This window comes from Synchiropus splendidus, chromosome 10 (genome assembly GCF_027744825.2).
Source record: "Synchiropus splendidus isolate RoL2022-P1 chromosome 10, RoL_Sspl_1.0, whole genome shotgun sequence".
Lineage (NCBI taxonomy): Eukaryota > Metazoa > Chordata > Actinopteri > Syngnathiformes > Callionymidae > Synchiropus > Synchiropus splendidus.
The window spans coordinates 13,700,067-13,720,881 of NC_071343.1; the positions used below are offsets into that span (position 1 = coordinate 13,700,067).

General features: G+C 42.3%; 1 protein-coding gene across 7 annotated transcripts; it reads left to right on the forward strand.

The window, feature by feature from the left end:
• Positions 1–53: 53 nt before the first annotated feature.
• Positions 54–20,092, forward strand: grb14 (growth factor receptor-bound protein 14). Of its 7 annotated transcripts, none has more exons than XM_053876740.1 (15): positions 54–528; positions 4,760–4,962; positions 6,401–6,512; positions 14,229–14,385; positions 14,797–14,918; positions 15,006–15,077; positions 15,143–15,280; positions 16,403–16,510; positions 16,576–16,671; positions 16,837–16,899; positions 18,380–18,496; positions 18,673–18,742; positions 18,820–18,907; positions 18,990–19,083; positions 19,406–20,092. In XM_053876740.1, exons 2-15 carry the CDS (start codon positions 4,787–4,789, stop codon positions 19,550–19,552), a joined length of 1,560 nt encoding a protein of 519 aa, XP_053732715.1. In that variant the 5' UTR covers positions 54–528; positions 4,760–4,786; the 3' UTR covers positions 19,553–20,092. The 7 variants fall into 7 exon arrangements, with proteins under 7 accessions (XP_053732715.1, XP_053732716.1, XP_053732718.1 ...); XM_053876741.1 differs by having other exon boundaries at positions 54–417; XM_053876743.1 differs by lacking the exon at positions 54–528 and adding an exon at positions 4,536–4,662.
• Positions 20,093–20,815: the final 723 nt, after the last annotated feature.

A 20,815-nucleotide genomic window follows, 5' to 3' on the forward strand; every position in this document is an offset into this window, starting at 1 on the left:
GTGGATGGTGGCGTTTGAAAGAAAGAATTCTCTCGAATGTTTTCATTTGCTAAATGAAAACAGTCCATTTATAGTAATGATTATTGTATTTAAAACACAAGGTATTTACTAATTTTGTTTTTATTTATTTATTTCAACATTGATTTAGATGTTTTATCTATTGATTCTTTTTTATTTTGCTCGAAAATTCCTATTTTGTTTTTGTAAAAAAAAAAAAAAAAAAATTACGTTCATTTGTAAAATGAATTACATTGATTTGGTGAATAAATTAATTCATTTACTCGTCAATCTCACTCAGAATAATAAAGCAGTAATTTCAGCTTGTAGGCGTGAAGAGCATCTTATCTCTCAAAATGAGGTCATGAACGTCCGTGACCAGGTGCTGCCTGGTCCACTGATGGCAGCCAGGTGTTGCAGGTAAACGTGATGACGCGCGGTGACGCGGGGACATGAGCAGCATGTCGGACTCTTGAGTGCACGCGCGGAACGACACGGTGTGAGGTTCTTACCTGAAGCTTCGGTCGTGAGGTGAGATGTATCCCGCATTATTTCGTTTCTGTCGCCTACGCCGCGGGTCCGCGTGCGGGTCGGATCCGGTCCGGACGTTCGAACGCATGAGCTTTGTGACAACAAAAGACTGGTGTGACGTGAAATACTCAAATTTCATGTGCAACCCTGGAGTCATGGTGTCTTTTAGCTTAGCATACAAATGCTAACTCATGTAAACAATGTGCAGCCCCGCTTTTATTTTGTAGGGTTTATGTGGGTATGGTGTTCTAAAATAACTTGGTTACAACGAATACAGTGTTGGAAATGCAGTCGTTATACCAACTTTTTATTTAAATGTGAAGCATACGTTATTTTAAAATTGGATATGTATCTCGTCCTCTTCAGACCACAGAACACATTCTGACCCTGTCTCCCCGAATAGAACAGAATATTTTCACTTCATTTTCTGTTGCTTTTGTGTGGCGCAATTCGACTTAAATTGAGGTAAAATGTATTATTGGAGCTTGCCATCCACTTATATAGACTGAGTGCATAGCCCCATGCCCTGGTATGCACTTCAATATTCAGGGAAATGTTTTATCTCTTTATTCATCAACATGTTTCTGAAATACACCATTATATAACTAGTTTTGAGTTGCACAAGTGCACCGTGTACAATAAAGCCGTTTATGATAAAATGACTGAAATATTTTTCCCCTTTGGGTATCATTTTGCTATTGAAACAGACACCTTTGTTTGCCAGAAGTGGTCTGGGAAAAAAAATTGAATAGAGAGAATTCAGTGTTTTCAGAATTTTATTTTCGCTGAAATTAGTTTGCCCTTGGTCAAAACAAGTCAAATTTTCATTCTGGAATTTTTATATTTTCAGACAGAAATGAATCGCTGTTTACCTGTGCTGTTTTAGTCCAGTCAACCCAACCTCAGTTGAACTTATTTGTAATAAAGATATGGGGCACATAATCCAATTTTTTTTAATCTACATGTAGAAACACTGATGTACAGTGGCTGAGAAGTGCAAAACATAACAAATTAGCAAAATGGCAAAACACATTTACAACAAATTAAGAAACTTTCTTGGCAGACTCATTTTTTTCCTGAGATTGTAATCATATTTACAAATTTGTAAATGTCTTGAGAGTTTGTAAATGTATTTTCAGGCTTTGTAAATGTGTATCCAGTTTAGTCTGTTTAGTTTGTAAATTTGAACAGCTCTCTGCATTTAGTCCACTCCCAGTGGCGATTGGTAAAACTTGGAAATACGTTTAGAAACTCGGGAATAAAATTGTCTGCGTTTGTAAATTTGTTTCAAAAATGTGTGAATGAGTTTTGCGCTTCTATGCCACCGTACTGATGCACTGTGACTTAATGTTTTATCTTTGTTGGTCCCTCTTTGATTGGTTTTGACACCTCATGCATCCTCAACAATAATTTCCTTGAGCTTTCACCCATGAGTTTTTCCTGAATTATTAAAAAAAAAAAGTCAAATGGCTTTGACTCAACGCAATGTGATCTGGACGGACAGAATCCTACCAGAGGTGCGTGTTGGACAAGGCATTCAAGTGTTGAAACATTGCGGCATTGCTGCTGAATCATGATGACAATCTCCACTCAGAGGTCCAAGTTACATCAGTGCTAACTGAAATGACTCCAGATTTCTTCTCACAGTGTGAAAAGGCAATATCAAGTGACAAAATAGATTTTGGCGCCCTCACGGCTGTTTAATTTGCTATTGCTTTGACTGATACCAATGGAATGTTGTTCCAGGCTGAAGTTTATTTCTGGAACTCTCCGGCTGCCTGGGGGTCCAAATCCTATCGCACTGCGCCCGGCTGCAGCTCAACCCCCAACCATGTACCTTTTTATATACGACACTCAATTAACTGTACCCAGAGCTGGCTGTTGACCATAAAAGTCTCTCACATTTGAATGAATGCCTGAATGTTTCTGTAGCCTTCTCTCACACTTGGCACTGACTCGCTGACCACATTTGGATCAATGATGAATTTCTATAACATGTTTCAGCTGTATCGTTTCTGGTGTTCATTTTCTTGTTTAAAAATGGCTACCGTCCATGCATTTTTAATATGGATATCTGAACGCACCCCAACATGCAGTTTGACATGCCATTTGGCTTGTCTTGTCCAACCACACCCACATCACCACTTCCATGTTTTTAGGGTTGGGTTAAAAAAAACAAAACTGAGTACATATCTATGGCCCCATATCAAGCCATAACAGCCCCAAATGTATTATTGAAAGTCTTCTATGTGTAGTACTGCCTGTACTTTGCTTTATAGCATAGCTAACCGACTAGGAACAGGAAATCTGAATCAATCACAGTGATCTGAACCGTGATGATCTGATCAAAATTTGTCCATTTTAATGCGTTCACTGTTCCAGGGGTTTAGACTCTTGATTTCTGAATGATTCTGTTTTCTTGCTAGTTTAATCTGTAAACACCTAACTATCGGTGCAGGACTAAGGTATACACACAAAAGCCAAATGGTACTTCCCTGGTTATCAAAAGTGCGTCTTGGCCCATAGTCTGTTATTCCAGTTGGGAGGAAAACGAGGTCCGTATTCAGATTGTTGGACATCTAAGGGCTTCTGTGGTTTTACACCACCAGTAAAAGTTCCTTGTCTCTATACATCGGTATTGTGTTCTGGACGAAGCACCATGAGGACTTACTGGAGTGTTGCTGATGGCATCATCTAAGGAAAAGTAACTATAGCGCTGTGAGAAAAGATCTGGTGATCACATGAAGATGGTCGATGGTTCAAGTCTTGCGAAAGTTGCACGTATGTCTAATGTCAATGGAAATTCATGTTAACGGAAGAGGTGATTCAAATGCGCATTCGAGTACGTATGTGCAAAATAAGGAAGATGCTGGCTGGTGGCCATTGATATTCACTTATGTTGTGTTCCCAGGCATCTGTTAGCAGGGCCTGCTCCATTACAAAAATTTGGACCGTGTGATGGCGACAGAATCTCATGTTGTGATTCACACATGGCCAGTGGGTCTTGAGTTTTAGACACGAATAAGCTATATTCAGTGAAAACAGAAAAATGTCTATTCAATTTGACACATTGCTGGATTGGTCCATTGATGCGAATGAAATGTTTGCTTCATAAATGTACACAAAATACGCAGCCGCAGATGCCGTTTTAGTGTTTCTGCTATTGAGACCCATCCATACCTTCTTAGTCGTCAGACTGCACCGAACATTTTTGGGTTAATTGGCAGCCACACTGGCCAAACTGGAAACCTTGTCAAGTGTGTCCATTGTTGCAACACTTCAGTTTGTTTTGTCATGTGCGTGTCGTCAGCACAAATTTGTTGTCACCTGCGTTGCCATAGTCGCACACAAACAGTGCAACTCCAGCAACACACTAGTTGGTATTGATTCAGTGCAGATCCAAGTGGCTCTTAGAGTGGGGTAGAAAACGCGCACGCCATGTGGAAATTCGTGTCGCATCCGTTGTCTGTCAAGAATGAATCCATGATCTACCAATACTCTGGACCTGTGGAATGACTTGGTGTTTCATGCACTGCACATGTAGCTTGACCTTGTAAGTGCTTTGTATTTTGGAGCGTGAAGTGGCGGGAGAGCTTTTCACAAACAACCCATTAACAATTTGGAACTTTATCACTGGAATTGTATCATAGGCTGAATGTGGCCCATGAGCCTTGTGTTTGCAGAGAAATACAACACTGGACTCCCTCTCCCACCATGTTTGTTTAATCCATATTTCCAGTTCTACTCGGCCGCACTCTGTAAAACATTATCTTCCGAGAAAGATGTGCTCATCGTCTCACCATCCCCCCACATGGAGACTGGCACTGAACGACACGGCCCGCAACACAGCCGCTCTTCTGCTCAGGTTACTCTGCAGCTTTACCGTCTACATTGCGCTTGGTTTAAAGTGCAATTGGCTTCCTGGTGCTAAGTCCTTGACTGAAGAGCAGTTCATAGTTGACTTGCTTCCAGTCGTTTTGGCAGCGGAGCCCAAGATACTTGCGTGACCTTGTTGCATCATAAAGCAAAGTTGAGCCTTTTGCTTTTGAAAATAGCTGTATTGTAACGTAGCGCAGTGGCTGGGGAGGAGGGATCAGCTCGCCCCGCCGAGCCGTCCTGAGTGGGAGCAGAGAGGTGTGTGTGTATTTACAGTGTGCATGTGCTCGGAGAAAAGAGCAGCCTTCCCCAGCGCTCCAGTCTAACGGCCTGTGTCGACGCCGCTGTGTTGCAGATGATGCCTTGGATTTAGCTGGGTGATATGAATAACACACTGGATGAAATACACACTTCCAGAAGCCTTGGAGCCAAAGGAGAGATTTTCCAGAGTGGAAAGAGTAATGGGAACACCTTCTCCAGCCAGACTCTCATACCATTGCAACCTGCTCTACTGACGTCCAAGGCCAAGTCCAGACTCTCCTTCTGCCGAGGCAACAGGTGGGTTCACCGTTCTTCCTCTCGAAGCCTGTATGCACTTCAAAAGTCCTACCTTTTGGCAACCATGTGCAGGAGTCCGTTTGACTTTGAACCTACAAACACAATTAAGCCTTGCCTGTACGCAGCTGTCTGTGAAGTGTAATGAATTATTTTGGGAGCGAAGTTAAAGACTTGGAAGCAAATCAAGCACCTGTTAGCTTTGTGGGGAGATAATCAGTAACTCGGTAACTGCTGTTTGCTCAGCAGTGAAGAGAATGGAACCCTTCAGAGAGCCCAAGCCCCCATCTGCATGTGGACTGCATTTATGACGGCAATAATTGATAGGATCCTGCAGATTACGTCATATCAGCAGGTTCATACGGTGACGCTTTTTCCTCAACAGAGACAACTTGTCATTTTGCTACTTTTCCTGTTTTTCCTGTTCTAGTTTTCTCAACATGTACATGCTTAATTCTCATCTTAAAGGGGAGAGAAATCAGCAGAAAGGCTCTGATGAATGCTGTGAATAAAACATCTTATTTCACGTTAGGTTGCGCATCAAGCGTGCATGCGTTTCTGCCTATAGGTTCAGTGACAAACTCGCAACCCGTCCAGGTTCCCGCCCCGGACACTGCAAACCTCAGTCGTCCGTTTTAATAATTCAAGTTGCATTTTTCAGCACACTCTATGAACGCAACATGAATTTGAAGGAGACTCGAGGTCAGTCACGACTTGACATGAAAGTGGTCATTAATATTCCAAGTTGAAATGACTAGAACCGATTGCGAGGTGAGGTGCACGCTGTACATGCGCACCCGTCCACAGACATGACTGTAAATGTGTCCCATGCTTGCGCACACAATGGAGCACTTGTACGAGTCCAACAGACTGGAATTGGGAACTTAAATTTGCTCCTGCCGATTGCGTAACGAGTGCACCAACACACACTTCATGCTCACCTGTGATATTTATCATCGCTTGGCTGGACATGGGATGAGATGTTATCGCTTTTGCAAACCAATGTGTCATTTATTGAGGCTTCCAAAGCATCAGTGGTTGCAATGTTTATTTCTGTTTCCGACTTCATTTGCTGCTCACTGTGGTGTTTTTGCTGCAGTTGCTTGTGTGTACTCTGGTTTTGTACGATAGGGTTAACTTCCCTCCCCGGTTTGTACATAAAACTGTCGGCCGTATGTGTGAGGCATTATGTTCGGGAGAAGGGGGGTGTGGCTCCACGTGTGCCTTATCTGTCTTATCAAATCTCTGTGGAAGTGTGTTAACGGTTGGGACATCACAGGATGGATCATGTAAGCCATTGTTTCTTGTTTCTGCAGCGAAATGAACGCGCTGTTCGACACAAAATGTACAGTCTCATCTCATGATGAATAGATATGCAAAGAGAAGTGGAAGTAAGAATGTAGCTGAACATGAGACGATCACAAATGACTTTTTGTTTCAGGAGTAATAAAAAGGCAGAAGAATCATCTGTATCAGATGCTTTTCCGGAAGTGATACCTTCTCATCCCATCTCCAAATGTTTGTTACCATGGACCAAAAGCTGCACAACTCAGGTGAGTTCGGATTCATACTGCTTGTTTTACATGACACTAGTCTCTGCATGCATCTTTGAGTTGACGTATGGGTTGAGGAATACACCAGGTTTACGCTTCAAATTGAGACTTTAAATAAGTGAAATTGGATGTTTTAACGGTCCTTTTTCTTGCTCCCTAAGACGACCTGTCCCGTCTTGCAAGGCGTGGACTATTACTCTAAGTTGTTGGTCTCTTTTCCACTTGTGCAACACTTGCCAGAAGAATGCACCAATAAGAATTGTGCTGTGTCACGATTGCATGCGAATCTTGGAGATGGAACACAAGTAATGTAACGTATTGTTGCATATCCTGAATTGTAATATTTGTGACCTAGTTAGACCGAACGGTTACATTTCACTTCCCCACTGAGGCATGGACAACTGCTCTCATCGACAAAATAACTGCACAGTACAGAAAAGTCGATGTTTGACTCAATGAAACACTGTCCTGTAACATTCTTTGTATCACATAGTAATCGGCAGTGGTCTGTTGCGTTTATTTCAAATCAGGAAATCCCTGCAGCAGTGTCTAGCGACTTATGTGAGACTATCTTTAATCTCTGTATCGACAAACAGATCTATATGCTTTGAAACATCTTAAAACAAACACAAACGTACCCAATTATTTTTCACTTATCAATATACTCTGATACACACTTAAAATATCGATACAATATTGCACCAGCAGGTATTGTAATATTTGAGTGTCTTGCTTTTTTTAAATTAAAACATCCCTATTAAAGATCAATGCTGGGGACATGGACTGCTGCCTGGTTGGCTCTGATGGTGTGGAAGCGTTGGAGGGAATGCATTGAAATTACCCATGTTTGTGCTTCTCTTAAATTTGTGTAATTCCAAAAGGCAGTATTTTACACATCATGCCAGACACCAAACTGATGAATTGTACACCAACCAAGATCCAAATTACACTTGTGATGTCTTCCAGGTTTGAAGTAACTCACTGCTGATTCACGCAGATAAGAACAAGATAAAATGTAGCAATCCTCTTGGCAGCAGATGTAATCCAAGAAGCCTGATGGCACATGAGGGAAACCGTTGCTGGTGTTAACCTTTAGGTTTTGGCACTATGACGTGTGAAGTGTTAAAGTGAGAAACTAGAAGTTGTTCCAATTAAACAGGAGATGACCTTGTTTTTTGGGGGAACCACCCTCCTCCCTTAATCTCTCTTGCACATCCTTATGTTCTCCATTCTCACATACCTCATTGGTTGTCTTTTCCCCCCTTAGGATTAAAAATCTAAAACAAAAATGGGGATTTGGTAAAAATGTCTCAGCAGGTGATGAGTCAGAGTGAGGGTCTCTCCCACAGACAGTAGGAGAGGTTCTGCTGAATCATTGTATTGTTGACCTGCAGTGGATCTGACCCTGTTCAGAACTTTATCATTTTGGCTTCATTAAATCCAACTTCTTTTATCTCTGATAACTGGTAGCATTTGTCTGGTTTGTCTAGACTCACAAGTTGGTCTTTGTGTTTCCAGATAAACACGTACACTGGTGTGGGAAGTTCTGAAACCTTGCGCGATTGAGGCACATGCTACATGACCGATATCTGAAGTTCACAAAGTAGACCTGCAATATATATATATTTTAATGAGTTCTGTCTGCTCCAGTTCTGTGAACATCAGTTTCAGTCTTGGTGAACAACCGATCCGATTGTTGATCCAGACTCTTCTCTTCACCCTCAAGCCTAGTTTAAAATCAAGTCCCAAGTTGCTCACAGAAATCCTCAGACTTCTGCCAGTTTTTAAATGAAGTTGGGTATGATGTAAAATCCAATTGGCTGTACCTGTTTGTGCAACTTGTATGAACTATTTTGTGGGCGTACATAGTTTTTGGGCAGGGGATGCAGGCAACATTTAAATCAAAATCCAGGGGCAAGGAAGTGAGTCAAGGGTGATACAACTTGCACGCGCTGCACGTATGTAACTGGTGAGATAAATATTTTGTATAACCATATTTGCAGCATATCAATCCAGAGTATTGCTGCTTGAAAGATGATTTAATTTCTGAGTAAAAAAACAAAGTAGTGCTAGTGGTGGTTTCCTGAGGAAGAGTGTCCAGGTTTCTTTCATGAAAATGTAGCATTGTTGAAATATGTCTTAAATGTATTTGAAGTTCATGTGTCTTTTTCTTCACTGTAGCCTTAAAGGTATCCTCCATAAGGTCTTCTGAGAATCTCAGCATTTAGTGATTTAGTGGAGGAGTGCTTGCTGGGGAAAGGGTAGTCTGTCCCTTCTTATGAAATCTCAGAAAGCCTTTGGGAGATATAGTAATAGCTGCGTTCTATATATACAGTATTCATAAATGATAGTGTCCTCCAGCCGCTTCGGCTTGAGGGTAATCTTTAACCAAGCAGCTTTTATATCGTCCCGAAATAACTGGAGGTTTGTTTGGTAAATGAAAAAAAAATACTAATAGCTTGTGGTTATGCAATAGTTTTGTGTCCCACATTAGAGGAGCTCACCCCAACAGAGGATCAGGGAGGGAGGGTTCAAATGCAAACAACTTGTTTTACTTATCAGTGCCAAGTTCTGCAAAATGTTTTTACCTTGAACGGTGTTTTTTTTTTGCTGTAATTGTTCGATTTGGAACAAACGGAAGCAGCTTGGGTGGCAATAGTGGCCTCCTTGTTTTGGACTCTGCTGCTCTATGAAAACATTTCTGATCTGAGGCAGTTTCAAATGTTTCCTGAGGGGTGGATATTCATAATGGCATCCATTTTCTCCTTTAAAATGCACCCCCAGATAAGAACACTGCCATAAAATTATCACAAAAAACACTCAATACAAGGAACATTTGTATTTTACACTGAAAGAAAATGCTTAACTGTGTTGCGTGATGAATCTTATTGCCTTAAATTTGGACTGTTGTTTCACATTCCCTCTGGACTTGTCCATTTGGCTCAGAATTGTAGTGCTACATCTAGAGAGCAACTCAGATGACTGTTTAAATCTGAATTGTGTTTGGAACCTGCGGCAATTAAAAAATACCTTTGCTACACGTGTTTGTTTTGACGTCAGTGTTGTGTAATCTAAACGGGTTTTTGCTTTGACTAGATGATCTAATGCACTTTGGTGTAGATTCAGGATTTTGATGTTTTGCACTGTGGCTCGAATTGTGATCACATTGAGACACACAAGACACTTTGCCTCACTACATCATGTCACACATTTGCGTGGCGAGTGCAAGTGTGATGGATGCTGCTTTGCTTCTGGTCAGTTTATCAAGTCATTTCACGAAAATCCACTGTAAGTTCAAATCAATTTTTCCACTTTGACCTTGTGGTGGTCCGCTCCCCATGAGAATTCTTCTTTTCTTAAACCCGTTTATTGGAAGTGTTCTTATCGGAGAGAAAGGGAAGCTTTTACACTCAAGGACAAAGGAGGAGTTTGTTTTGAGTGGAATCAACATGACTGCGTTTCTCACACTTTCACCGTGAATCAGACTCATGCATTTGGACTGTGCCTGCTATCGTTAGTCCTGTCTGAGAAGCGGCAGCCGAGCAAGTCGGAACTTTGTTTTGGTTTGTCGTTGGACTGCGCCAGGGTTTTGATGACTGCTCCTCAACACCTGACGCAGAATTATGAACTTTAATGCAAGAAGAGTCACCTTGCCTGCCATCACGCCACTCTGTCTGCCGAAGAGGGTAGGATTCTTTGAATTCCTCTTGTGTAATCTGTTTTTATTTTGCAGTTCAGTCCTGCACCTTTCGTATGCAACAGTTGAGTTTTGGCAAACTGGCTGTAGTTGAAACGTGGCTGCCGGTCTAGTGCTGATGGTCTTTCCACGCTCTTCACAATAACTTAACTGCTTTTTGGAGTACTTTCTTAAGTTGACTTTGTCACTAATGCTGAACTGCCTGTTTGGCTTCTCGCTCACTTGTTCTCTTCATACTCCCATCTTGATAATAAATCTGACGACGTTCAGTTGTATGCTGACAAGTTTTAGTTCAGTCAGACTGTCTTTGCTTTTAGACTGTTTCGAGGAATGAGCCTGTTTCCCCCCCCAGCCAAACGTGCCATTTCCTGCTTGCTAAAATGTGTGCGTGGAATGCAGATCTCTTCAGTCATGTTTGTTGACTCTACTATGCATAGTGTTCAGTTTAGTAATTCAACTTCACGTTTATGAAGGTTCAAGTTGTTCACTCACTTTTTATTCTATGTAATCGATTGAAGAATTTAAGTCTATAATATTACTACCAGTGTTTGTACAGCTCACTTGTTGCGAGACTTTTGACTCGGATTTTGTTTTAACAGATTGACACACTCGTACAGGACCCTGACCAATCCCGACAGTCGGCCTGGTCATGGGAGGGATTTTCTTAATTATGATCCCATTCGTCATTAGCTGTCAGCCGGAGGTGGAGGCCACCTCGACGACGTCACCAAGATAGTTTCGCAGCTGCGGGCCTGGGGTTCATGGCTAAAGCAGACTGGTCTAATTGTTGTAGATCAAGTGGTTCACAGCGTCCTGTCCTTGAGATAAGCCTAATAGAGGAGCTGGTACTTGACCTGAAGTTTATTTACGGCTGCATGACAGGCTTTATCCATGCATATATCTTTGAAACACTCTTGTTTATGCAGCAGATCTCGGACCTGAAAAGTTTAACACGTTTGCCTCAGATATTGAGCTCTCACCCAAATGAATCATGTGATGCTTGCTCTGTTTTATTGGGGGAAAACCCAGACGATCCTTTCAGCTGTCACTTTACACTACTCTGCCTGATGGAGCAGTGGGCAGCTTGGCTTTCAATTTGGTCCACAACAGACCTGGTGCTACACACATTGGAATGTTGAATTACTTTGTGTAGTGTTGTATTGCTCTTCGTAATTTCCTATCAATAGTCTTAATTCTGTGATGTGGTGCCACTGGATGTTTGATTGCTGCCACTGACCTACCTGGCCGTTAAAGTGGAATGTACCAAAACCTCATTGACTAACTGCTCCCACTCAGAAGGCGAATTACCTCAAAGTTTGTGGTGAATAAATATTAAGTCATGCACTGTTCACACCAACAAACCATTGTCGTTCTGCGACTAGGAGAAGCTGAAAAACCACTTGTACAATGAGGTTTACTTGAGGTTTCATAACCAAGTTGGTAGGCTATTTACCAGATTCCCTTCTCACAGGTACGTTGCTGTATTGGGTTGTAATGGGAGAGACCACCAAGTTGCTCATCGAGCTTACTACAGTTTTTTAGCCCTCTTTTTATTTTATTTTTTTTTTAATAGAGGGGTGAAGAATTGCATTCCACCTTATTTTGGGGCCCCTTGATCATACATTAATAAAATGGACATTACAGAAATCTTACCAAGATTTACTTAACACAGACAAACCATTCATGTTGATGCCCACGTGGCGAAATACTTCCCACTTACAAAGGTTAAAGTGAATCTGCAATCCAGTTTAAGTCACACCTTGATGCAATCGCATGCTTTATAAGTTGCCCAGGGGACACCTTTGACATGAAGAGCTCCTCAACCCCCACACATTAGTAATAAAGAATAAGCCTGGAAAGCTTAATCATGAATTCTGTGACACTTTGTCATGCTTCCCAAATGAAACCGCAAATCTGTTGTCACCACAGTTGATGCCCCAAATTGCTTAATTACTATAACGTTACCCATTGCGTGCCGATTCACATTCTGTCTCTGAATTTAAACCATCATCTGTCCCAAGTCTCTTCTGGTGCGCGCCCATGTATTTATTGTCATGTTACATCATAACCTGTGTCTGCACCGGGCGCTAAGAAAAACTGGGTGAATAATATGCAAATGTGATGTCAATGGCATGAACCTGTTGGAGCTTTAATGCTGACGGTGACACTGAAGCACATGAGTCAGTTTGCCTTGATTTATGTCGTCTTCCACCCCTCTGCTCTCCGACTTTTCAATCCTGACCTAAAGTGTCACTCTTCATGCTGCCGTCTGACACTCGCACGCCACATTAGCAGTGTGTGAATGTATTTGTTTAGACCTGCTTGTACTTGCTGGTTCTGTTGGCACATAAAGCCTAATCACAGTCAGTCATGAGACCTCGTAATAAAGCCATAAACAAGCCATCCTCCTTTGTCTGATGGCTCCAGGCTCTGACCCAGATCATATCAGTGGCCGCCCTCGAGACATTGATCACAGAGATGGTGTTTGGAATTTGTCGTGAAAGATGTGTATTTTGCAGTCTTTCAGGAAAGTGAAGTTCAGACAGACTCTTGCCTTCACATTACTGCCAAACTGTTGTGGACGGTTAAGCTGGTTGACACGTGGGCTCTGGGCCTGTCTCTGTAAATCTGTTTAACTTGCCATTTACGTTATTAGTGCATATACAGGCCCAAATATTCATCCTTGAATCTGTGAGCATTGGCTAATCAGCCCTCCAGACAGCCCTTTCTGGCTCTCCATCGCCCCCGACTGTTGGAGTCAGGTGATCTGCCAGTAGGATGCTGCTCTTTTGGGACTGAACAGTGTGTTGAAAATGTGTAGGGGAATAAGAAAATATTCATGATAAAATATTGCAGTGATTGATTCCGTAATATTGTATCCATATTTTTCCTATGTATTTTAAGTTGGTTATACCTATTTAATGCATACATACTTGCAGTGGAATTTGACACGTCATTACTATTTATGATAATACTGTTTTATTTCTGTACACCAGTTTGTTGTTGGGAGCTGTTCATTCCACTCCTGGACTGCAAAATTTAACTCAAAAGTCTAGCTGGGCTAACTTCATAACAAACTTGTCTTCATGTACATGTACATGATATTGTACTGCATTATTTGGGAAAAAAAAGTCCACTATAAAGTGAGCAAATCGCAGTGCCTTTTATCACGACTCCTGTATCAGGGTATGTATCGCAAGAGACCTGCCAATGCACAGTGCTTGTTGGACTGGGATCTCGTCTTACCAGGGCATAACTGAATGTTTCGTCTCTGGGTTAGAGTGCAGTTGGGTCTGTCATGTTGGGTTCTGCTCCTGACTCCATATTGGCAACCATGTGTTGTTCCTCAACCTCCGCATTCACTCCATAGAGCCTCCCACCTCCTGCACTGTAACTGTGGTTCTGAAAAAAATGGTACTCCGACCCTACAGCTGGATGCCTTGCTCTCCAAGTGCCTTCCATTATTGCTCCTCACTTAGTTTTTTCATAGCATTGTTGTACATTTTGGAACGCTTCCTTCCTGTCGGTTTCCTCTGGAATAGTATCGTTTTTAGTTTAAAGCAACATATTAGTCGCGTGTATGAGATTAATAAATCTGTAGCTGGTTCATGTCAGTTATGTGTTCAGACAAGTTACGTCACTGAGCCTCTCTGATCCAAGTCTCGTTGCGTGCGAAAGTTTTAACTGTTGTTGCTTCTCAAGGTTTTGCTAACTGTGAAATGAAGAAATGATCTGGATCACATGAAACTGAGGCAGTGTCAGGCTCTGTTTTGACAGTACATTACTCATTTATCTCTGTCGAATGTAGCAATGGGTCATTTATCTTTCACTGACTGACACTCTTTCCTACAAAGTAGAGTGCATTATTCAGTTGAGTGTCCGGTATCAAATGTAGACTGTCGACTACATTTGTGCTCCTTTATGTGGGCATATTTACTAATTCAAATAGTAGTTCCAAATCTCGAAGTGCCTGTCCCTGTTGTTGATTAACCATGTGCTCCATTTGTCTCTTTGTGCAGGTAATAAAAATTTATAATGAAGATAATGTCAGCAGAGCAGTAGAGGTCCCCAGTGACATAACCGCCCGGGACGTCTGCCAGCTGTTTGTCTTGAAAAACCACTGCACTGACGATAACAGCCTAACGCTTTTTGAAAACCTCCCTCATTTGGGCATAGGTATGTCACATCCATCTCACTTGGTTTTATTGGTGAGAAATGGTGTCAGTGTCTCCTGTGTGATTACTGTTTGAGACACTTTAAGACGGCTGCGTCTGGAGTGCTGTCGGGTGGAGCAAGGTGTGTACTCATGCTCTGGAAGCACAACAACATGAGTTGCTCTAGCTTAAAGTTGCTTGTTAAACTTTTGAATAATTGAACTTGTGGGGTCCTGTTGTGCATTTCTATTTAACTTCACATACTTGTATAGTGGCTTAATATCGAAACATGACTTATTTAAGAAGTTATATTTAGTGGCTTACTTCGGGACAAGGACCAGAAAAATGGCTGGGGTGGGGCTTCAGTAGTTGGTTCCTTATGCTGCCTGAGATTGAAGCCCTCATGAGTCATGTTCTCCTCTCCTTCTGTCAGAAAGAATAATTGAAGACCATGAGTCCGTGATTGAGGTCATATCTAGTTGGGGGATGGACTCTGACAGTCGACTGTATTTTAGGAAGAATTATGCCAAATACGAGTTCTTCAGGAAACCATTGGTGAGTTACTTTCCAAGGTTTTTATTTATTTTTTAGCAACATCTCTCGATGGTGATTGTTTGCATCTGCTGCCTTCAATGTTGCTAGTTTTTCCCTGATGACATGGTCTCCATATCCAGCGAGTCCAACAGCACAGTGGATCACTCTCAGCTCATCCAGGTATCTGGCAGCCATCTTAACCGAATGTCTCCTGAAGCCTATGCTAATGACGTCTTTCCACACAGACGTTTCTCAACTCCAGCAGCTGCCCCGAGCTTCACGGACACCTTCAGGCCAAAGAGCAGAGCCGGAAGTCTTGGAAGAAGGCCTACTGCCTCTTACGGAGGTCTGGACTTTATATCTCCACCAAAGGCACATCGAAGGTCAGTTTGTGTGCGGGTGCATCTTGGTCACCATCAGTCAGCTTGAGTTGCAGAACGTACAAAAGGCGCACGGTTCAGTACTGAGGTGAAATGAAAGGAACTTATTGCTGTCAATTGAATGACTAGTTCTTTGCCCTAAATAAGTGGCAGTTGTTAAAGCTTGTAACTGTTGTTGACTGCATTGAGTCCAACTTAAATTCTGTTTTGCATCTGTTAGTTGGCAATTATAATTTGATCATTTAAATCATTTCTTGGTTTCAGCCTTCAGTCTGAGTGCTCTTAACTTCAATTGTTTCGGTTCTCGGTCTTTGACTTACTTGGTGTTGAATTTCTTTTTTCAAATTGATTTGGTGCCAAATCTGTTGGCAGCTTGGTCTGAAATAATGATGGCTACAAGATGTTACGCATGAGTAATGTGATGAAGAAAACTGAAGGAACGCATGAGTTTTTCTAAGTGGTTATGAAAACCTGTCAGTTGCTTGCTCAGTTCCTCTGTCTCCATTTGAAACAAATGTAGAAATGCTGACCGTGCAGAATTTCTCGCTCAGATTTTCTGTTTTGTCGTGTGTCTAAAGTCAAACGCCTTTCTCGAGGTCTTTCTCGCCGTGCTGCACTTGGTTTCTATGGAGCTGTCGAACAGGTTAAACTTGATGTCTTATGTCGCCGGGCAGAATAAGTGCTCAGCCCTGCTGATAAGCACCTTGTATACATTGGCAGCGGCCGTGCCAACACTGCCACTTGTGCCGCGTACAAGTGCGACAACCATAACCGCTTTCATTTGGAACAACAGAAGCGCTTTTGTTGTGCAGCGACTGTGGCGTTGGCAAGTGGCCACTCTTCAGTCGAGTCAGTTTACTGTTCACACATTATCTGCCTCTGACACATTACCAGGACTCGACAGGTCACTTATAGCGCTGCTGTTGCTCTAAATGAGGAAGTTGGAACGTCGTTGCATGAAAAGCAGAACAATGGGTGCTTTTGCTTCTGACATCTGTCTCTGGCTCAGTCGGGTGAAGTGCGCCCTCATGTTGACCAACTGCGCTTGTTTCTCCTTTCTCTTTAAGAAAACTGTTTCAAGCACAATGCACTTTGAGTGTCCGGCCGTGTGTTTCGCTGTTGCAGGAACCGAGGCATCTCCAGTTCATAGCGGACTTCAGCGACTGTGACATCTACACCATCTCATCCAAAAAAGTGCATGGAGCCCCGACAGATTTTGGCTTCTGCGTTAAGGTGTTGCTCCTAAAGCGTCTGAGAGCGTTAGGCGGTCTGCTGAGAACTTCCTGTCCCCTCCTCAGTCCACAGAGAGCAGCTCAGCCCGGGACCTGAAGCTGTTCTGTGCCGACGATGAGCAGACCCGGACCTGCTGGATCACGGCCATGCGCTTGTTAAAGGTTGACACGTTGTTATTACTCACTGTGGGTGATGTCTAACAGAGGTCAGGTTATATTTAGCTGCTGAGAGAGAGAGAGAGAGAGAGAAACCATTGTGACGTCATGAGTTTGTCTTGACCTGCATGATGTCGTCCATTGCTCTGATCCCATGCTGTGCTTTTGTAGTATGGGATGAAACTGTACCAGAACTACATCCAGCCACACCAGAAACATAAAGCGTCGCCCATGGTGAGTTTATCAAGTTTTTGCAGCTTCAGTGGAGGTATGATTTAGACTCAGTGCTTCTCAATTCTTTTCTGTTCCGCCCGCACAGGAAGAAGTACATTATTAAGTACACCGCTGTGTAACATTGTCTGTAACAGAAAAGCCTTTAGTCATGAGTGGATATGCAATTACACTTTATTCTAGCATGGAAAGAAAGTATGTTCCGAGGCCCCATGTAGGGCCCGCCTCACAATTTGAGAAGGACTGCTTTGACTGAACCTTGACTCGTACCTTCGTAAAAGCAGGTCTCTGGTCCTGGTCTGTGATATTCAGAGATGAAATTTGAATACTCGTCAGTATTGAATACACCCTAACTAAAGCTGTTCAACAAAATGTGGAGCTTGATTCTGGAAAGTAAAGTTTATTTAATTTTCTTAATTTTCAGACTTTACTTTTTCAAACTAAACTTTATTTTTGTTTTTTTGTTCACATAAGGCTCCTGTGATTACAGCAGATGAAGACCTTTTGTGCAAAATTGCGCCCCCTGATGGATATAGTTCACACATAGCGATGTTTAAACTCGTTGAAAGAGAAAACTGAAGGGTACGGAAGAGGATTAGAGCCAGTGAAGAAAAGAAATAAAATAATTGGCAGAATTCTGACCTTTTTCTCAGATTAAAGACATTTATTAAAGACAAGATTAAAGACAGATTATAGTCAGAATTCTCAGTTTTTTCTCAGAATTCTCACTTTAAAGTCAGAATTCTCACTTTAAAGTGACAATGTGATTTAAGTCTGACTTTAAAATGAGAAGTCAGAATTCTGAGAGAAAACTAAGAATTCAGAAAAAAAATGGCAGAATTCTGACAGATTAAAGTCAGAATTCTGCCTTTTTTTTCTTCACTGGCCCTAATCCTCTTCGGTAGAAGAGATTGTCTGCAGTTGTTGCTCCTGCGTAATTTCAGCAACTGCCATTTCTGTTCATCCATCCTCATGTTTATTCCTGATATTTTAGCCACATGACCTGGTGGAAATATTGCAGAATGATAACGTGGTGCTCTAAAAAGTATTCGCCTGAGTGAGTGACGTCAGACGGACAACTCACCTTCAGTGTCTTTGGTGTCCCAGAATATCCTCAGACACTACTTGGGAGTCTTTTTGTGGCAGCACGTGCCTTCTATTCCTGGCACTTGGCGTTGCTCATCAACCATCTGCTTGCTAAATATAGCCTGATCAGCTGCTCTCAGATCAGACTGCTCATCACCTTTCTGCAGCTGAAGTGCAAAACTGACCTCCTTTGAGGATCCAGATCAGACTGTGGATCTGCTTTTGGATCCCCGTGCCTTTGAGTGAAGGTGTTGGTTCAGAAACAAACGCAAGCTGAATCTTGAATCCTGTTCATGAACGCTGGGTGGCAGTAGAGCATCCTTGATGATGTTGGACATACTCAAGTTTGGGCTTTGACCAGAGAAAATATTGAAATATTCCTTTCTGTCTTCAACAGAGAAGTATTTCGGAGAACTCTCTAGTGGCCATGGACTTCTCAGGAAAGAAGGGCAGAGTGATAGAAAACCCCTCAGAGGCTTTGTCTGTGGCTGTGGAAGAAGGTCTGGCTTGGAGGGTGAGTTTTTTTTAGTTTTTATTCCAGTTGTTTATTATGAATAAGTTCTGTACCGATTGTGTTGAACACCAACTTTAAAAATGACTTTTTGCCATCAAGTGACGTTGTAGCAGCCTTCTCCAAGGTCTGCTCTCTGAAACGCCGGAATATTCTTTGCAAAACTCTTGCTGTTTCAGAGGAAAAGCTGCCGAAGTCTGGGCGGACACGGGAGCCCGTCCACATCTCGGACCTCGCTATCCAACATCGGTTTGTTCTCGACACTTCAAAGTGGATTCAGTGCTGGTGGAGATGTCGGCATAATCCTGTCTAAACCTCACCTGCAGCCCTGCACCTGGCTCAGCCCTGGTTCTACGGTAAACTGTCGAGGGACGAGTCACAGCGGATGATCACTCAGCAGGGCCTGGTTGACGGGTGAGAGGAGTGACACCAGTTTGATTTACTGCTTTCAGCTTGAAACTAACAGATGGTGCTGCGCTTCTTTCCTTCTCCTCAGATTATTTCTGGTCCGAGACAGCCAGAGTAACCCCAAAACATTCGTGCTCTCCATGTGCCACATGCAGAAAATCAAACATGTCCAAATTGTACCTGTGAGTATCAACTTGTCACACAGTTTTCTCCCAATTGAAAGAAGTTTTCCATGAGAGACTCATGATGCCTGTTACTGCAGCAGGGCTCAACACACGCTCTTCTTTTAAAACACTATTGTAAAACCTTCCTCGATGGAGGTGCAATGGTGAATTTTCAGAGTCATTGTGAAAAGCCCAGATCCAAGTGTCATGGGTGGCTTTCATAGCGTTTAAAAAAAAGCCATGACTCCCATCGTAATCGTACAGCAAATTCCATAATGTACTGCAACAATGGGTGCCGTTCTGAGGTGTGACCACTGCTTTCCCTTCACTGGTGTCGCAGGTGGAGGACGAGGGCCAGACTTTCTACAGTCTGGACGATGGTCACACGCGATTCACCGACCTGATCCAGTTGGTGGATTTTTACCAGCTGAACCGCGGCATTCTGCCCTGCAAACTCAAACACCACTGCTCCAAAGTCACTGTCTGAAACCTGGCCTTGAAGAGTCTGGATCCTCTGGTGCCTTCAGGAAAAGTGACCCAGGCAGAATGATTGTTGCCAACCTTCTCTTTGCAAAAATCCTTTTCTTGTGGGCCTTGAACAAGACTTGCTCGTGATGAGAAGCTATTCGTCCAAACGTTTTTTTTTTTTCCTTTTTTAAATACACCATCTGCGTGACTTTGAGCCGAACGTCCTCACTGACCTGCACTGTTCTGGATTTTAAACGTGTGCGATTAAATGAAATGTTTGTCAAATTGTGCTGAAGGAAATCTTATCTACAAGAGCTGATTTTAAACGCCTCACGTTGTCGAATTTTGTTTTATATTTTACTGAAATTCAGGTTGCTACCCTTGTCTCCTGTCGTTTCCTTTTTTTGTCCTTTTACACCATAGGTGTGGATTTAAGCTACCAACCGCTGTTGTCGGAACGATGCACAAGCTTTTTAAAAAAAAATGTGTTTTTAAATGATGGAACTGGATGTTTTTCCATGCCTTTTTTTTAAACATTGTATTGACAATAAAACATGGACTGCAGAGTTTTATATGAACATGGTCTGCATTTCTTTCATTTCTCAACTCAAGTGGGCGCCTCAGTTGTTCTGGATCATTCTCCGTGCGTCACTGATGTGCCCCCTGTACCTCCACTAGATGGTGCTAGAGGACTTTACTGCATTCACCTGCCTTGGTGTCTAAGTTTTGCCAATAAGATTTTTATTTTCACGGAAACGTGATCAAGAATCACTGGGCGATTGAACACCAACTCCAACACGCAAGGATAGATACTGATAGAAAACTTCAATAAGTTCCAGTTAATGCCAGATTTGAGGGATATAATATATATATATTTATATATAAATGGCTTTCTGTCACCGCGCCTGCGCATCAAGACCTGTCACGTGACCTTAGGTAAGTACGCAATGCTTTTACCTTCTTTGTCAAACCTTGTTTTGCTCTGCTTCCCAATGTAAGATGCCCATGATACTCGTGTTGCATCTAAACAAGCATTTTTCGATTTTTTTTTTTCCCCCAAAATGTATTTGTTTTTACATTTAGCGTTCAGAACACTGATGCTAACTTGAAGCGTTAGTTGTTTGGCAGCTTCCAATTCACCTATTTTTTTTTTAAGCGCTCACACACACACACACACACACACTGAAACGCGTAGCGGATTCAAGAACGCATCAAAGACTTGGATACAAGTTTAAAGGTCTGAAACTTGGAACAATTAGTGAGATTCAGTGTTTTATTTTCA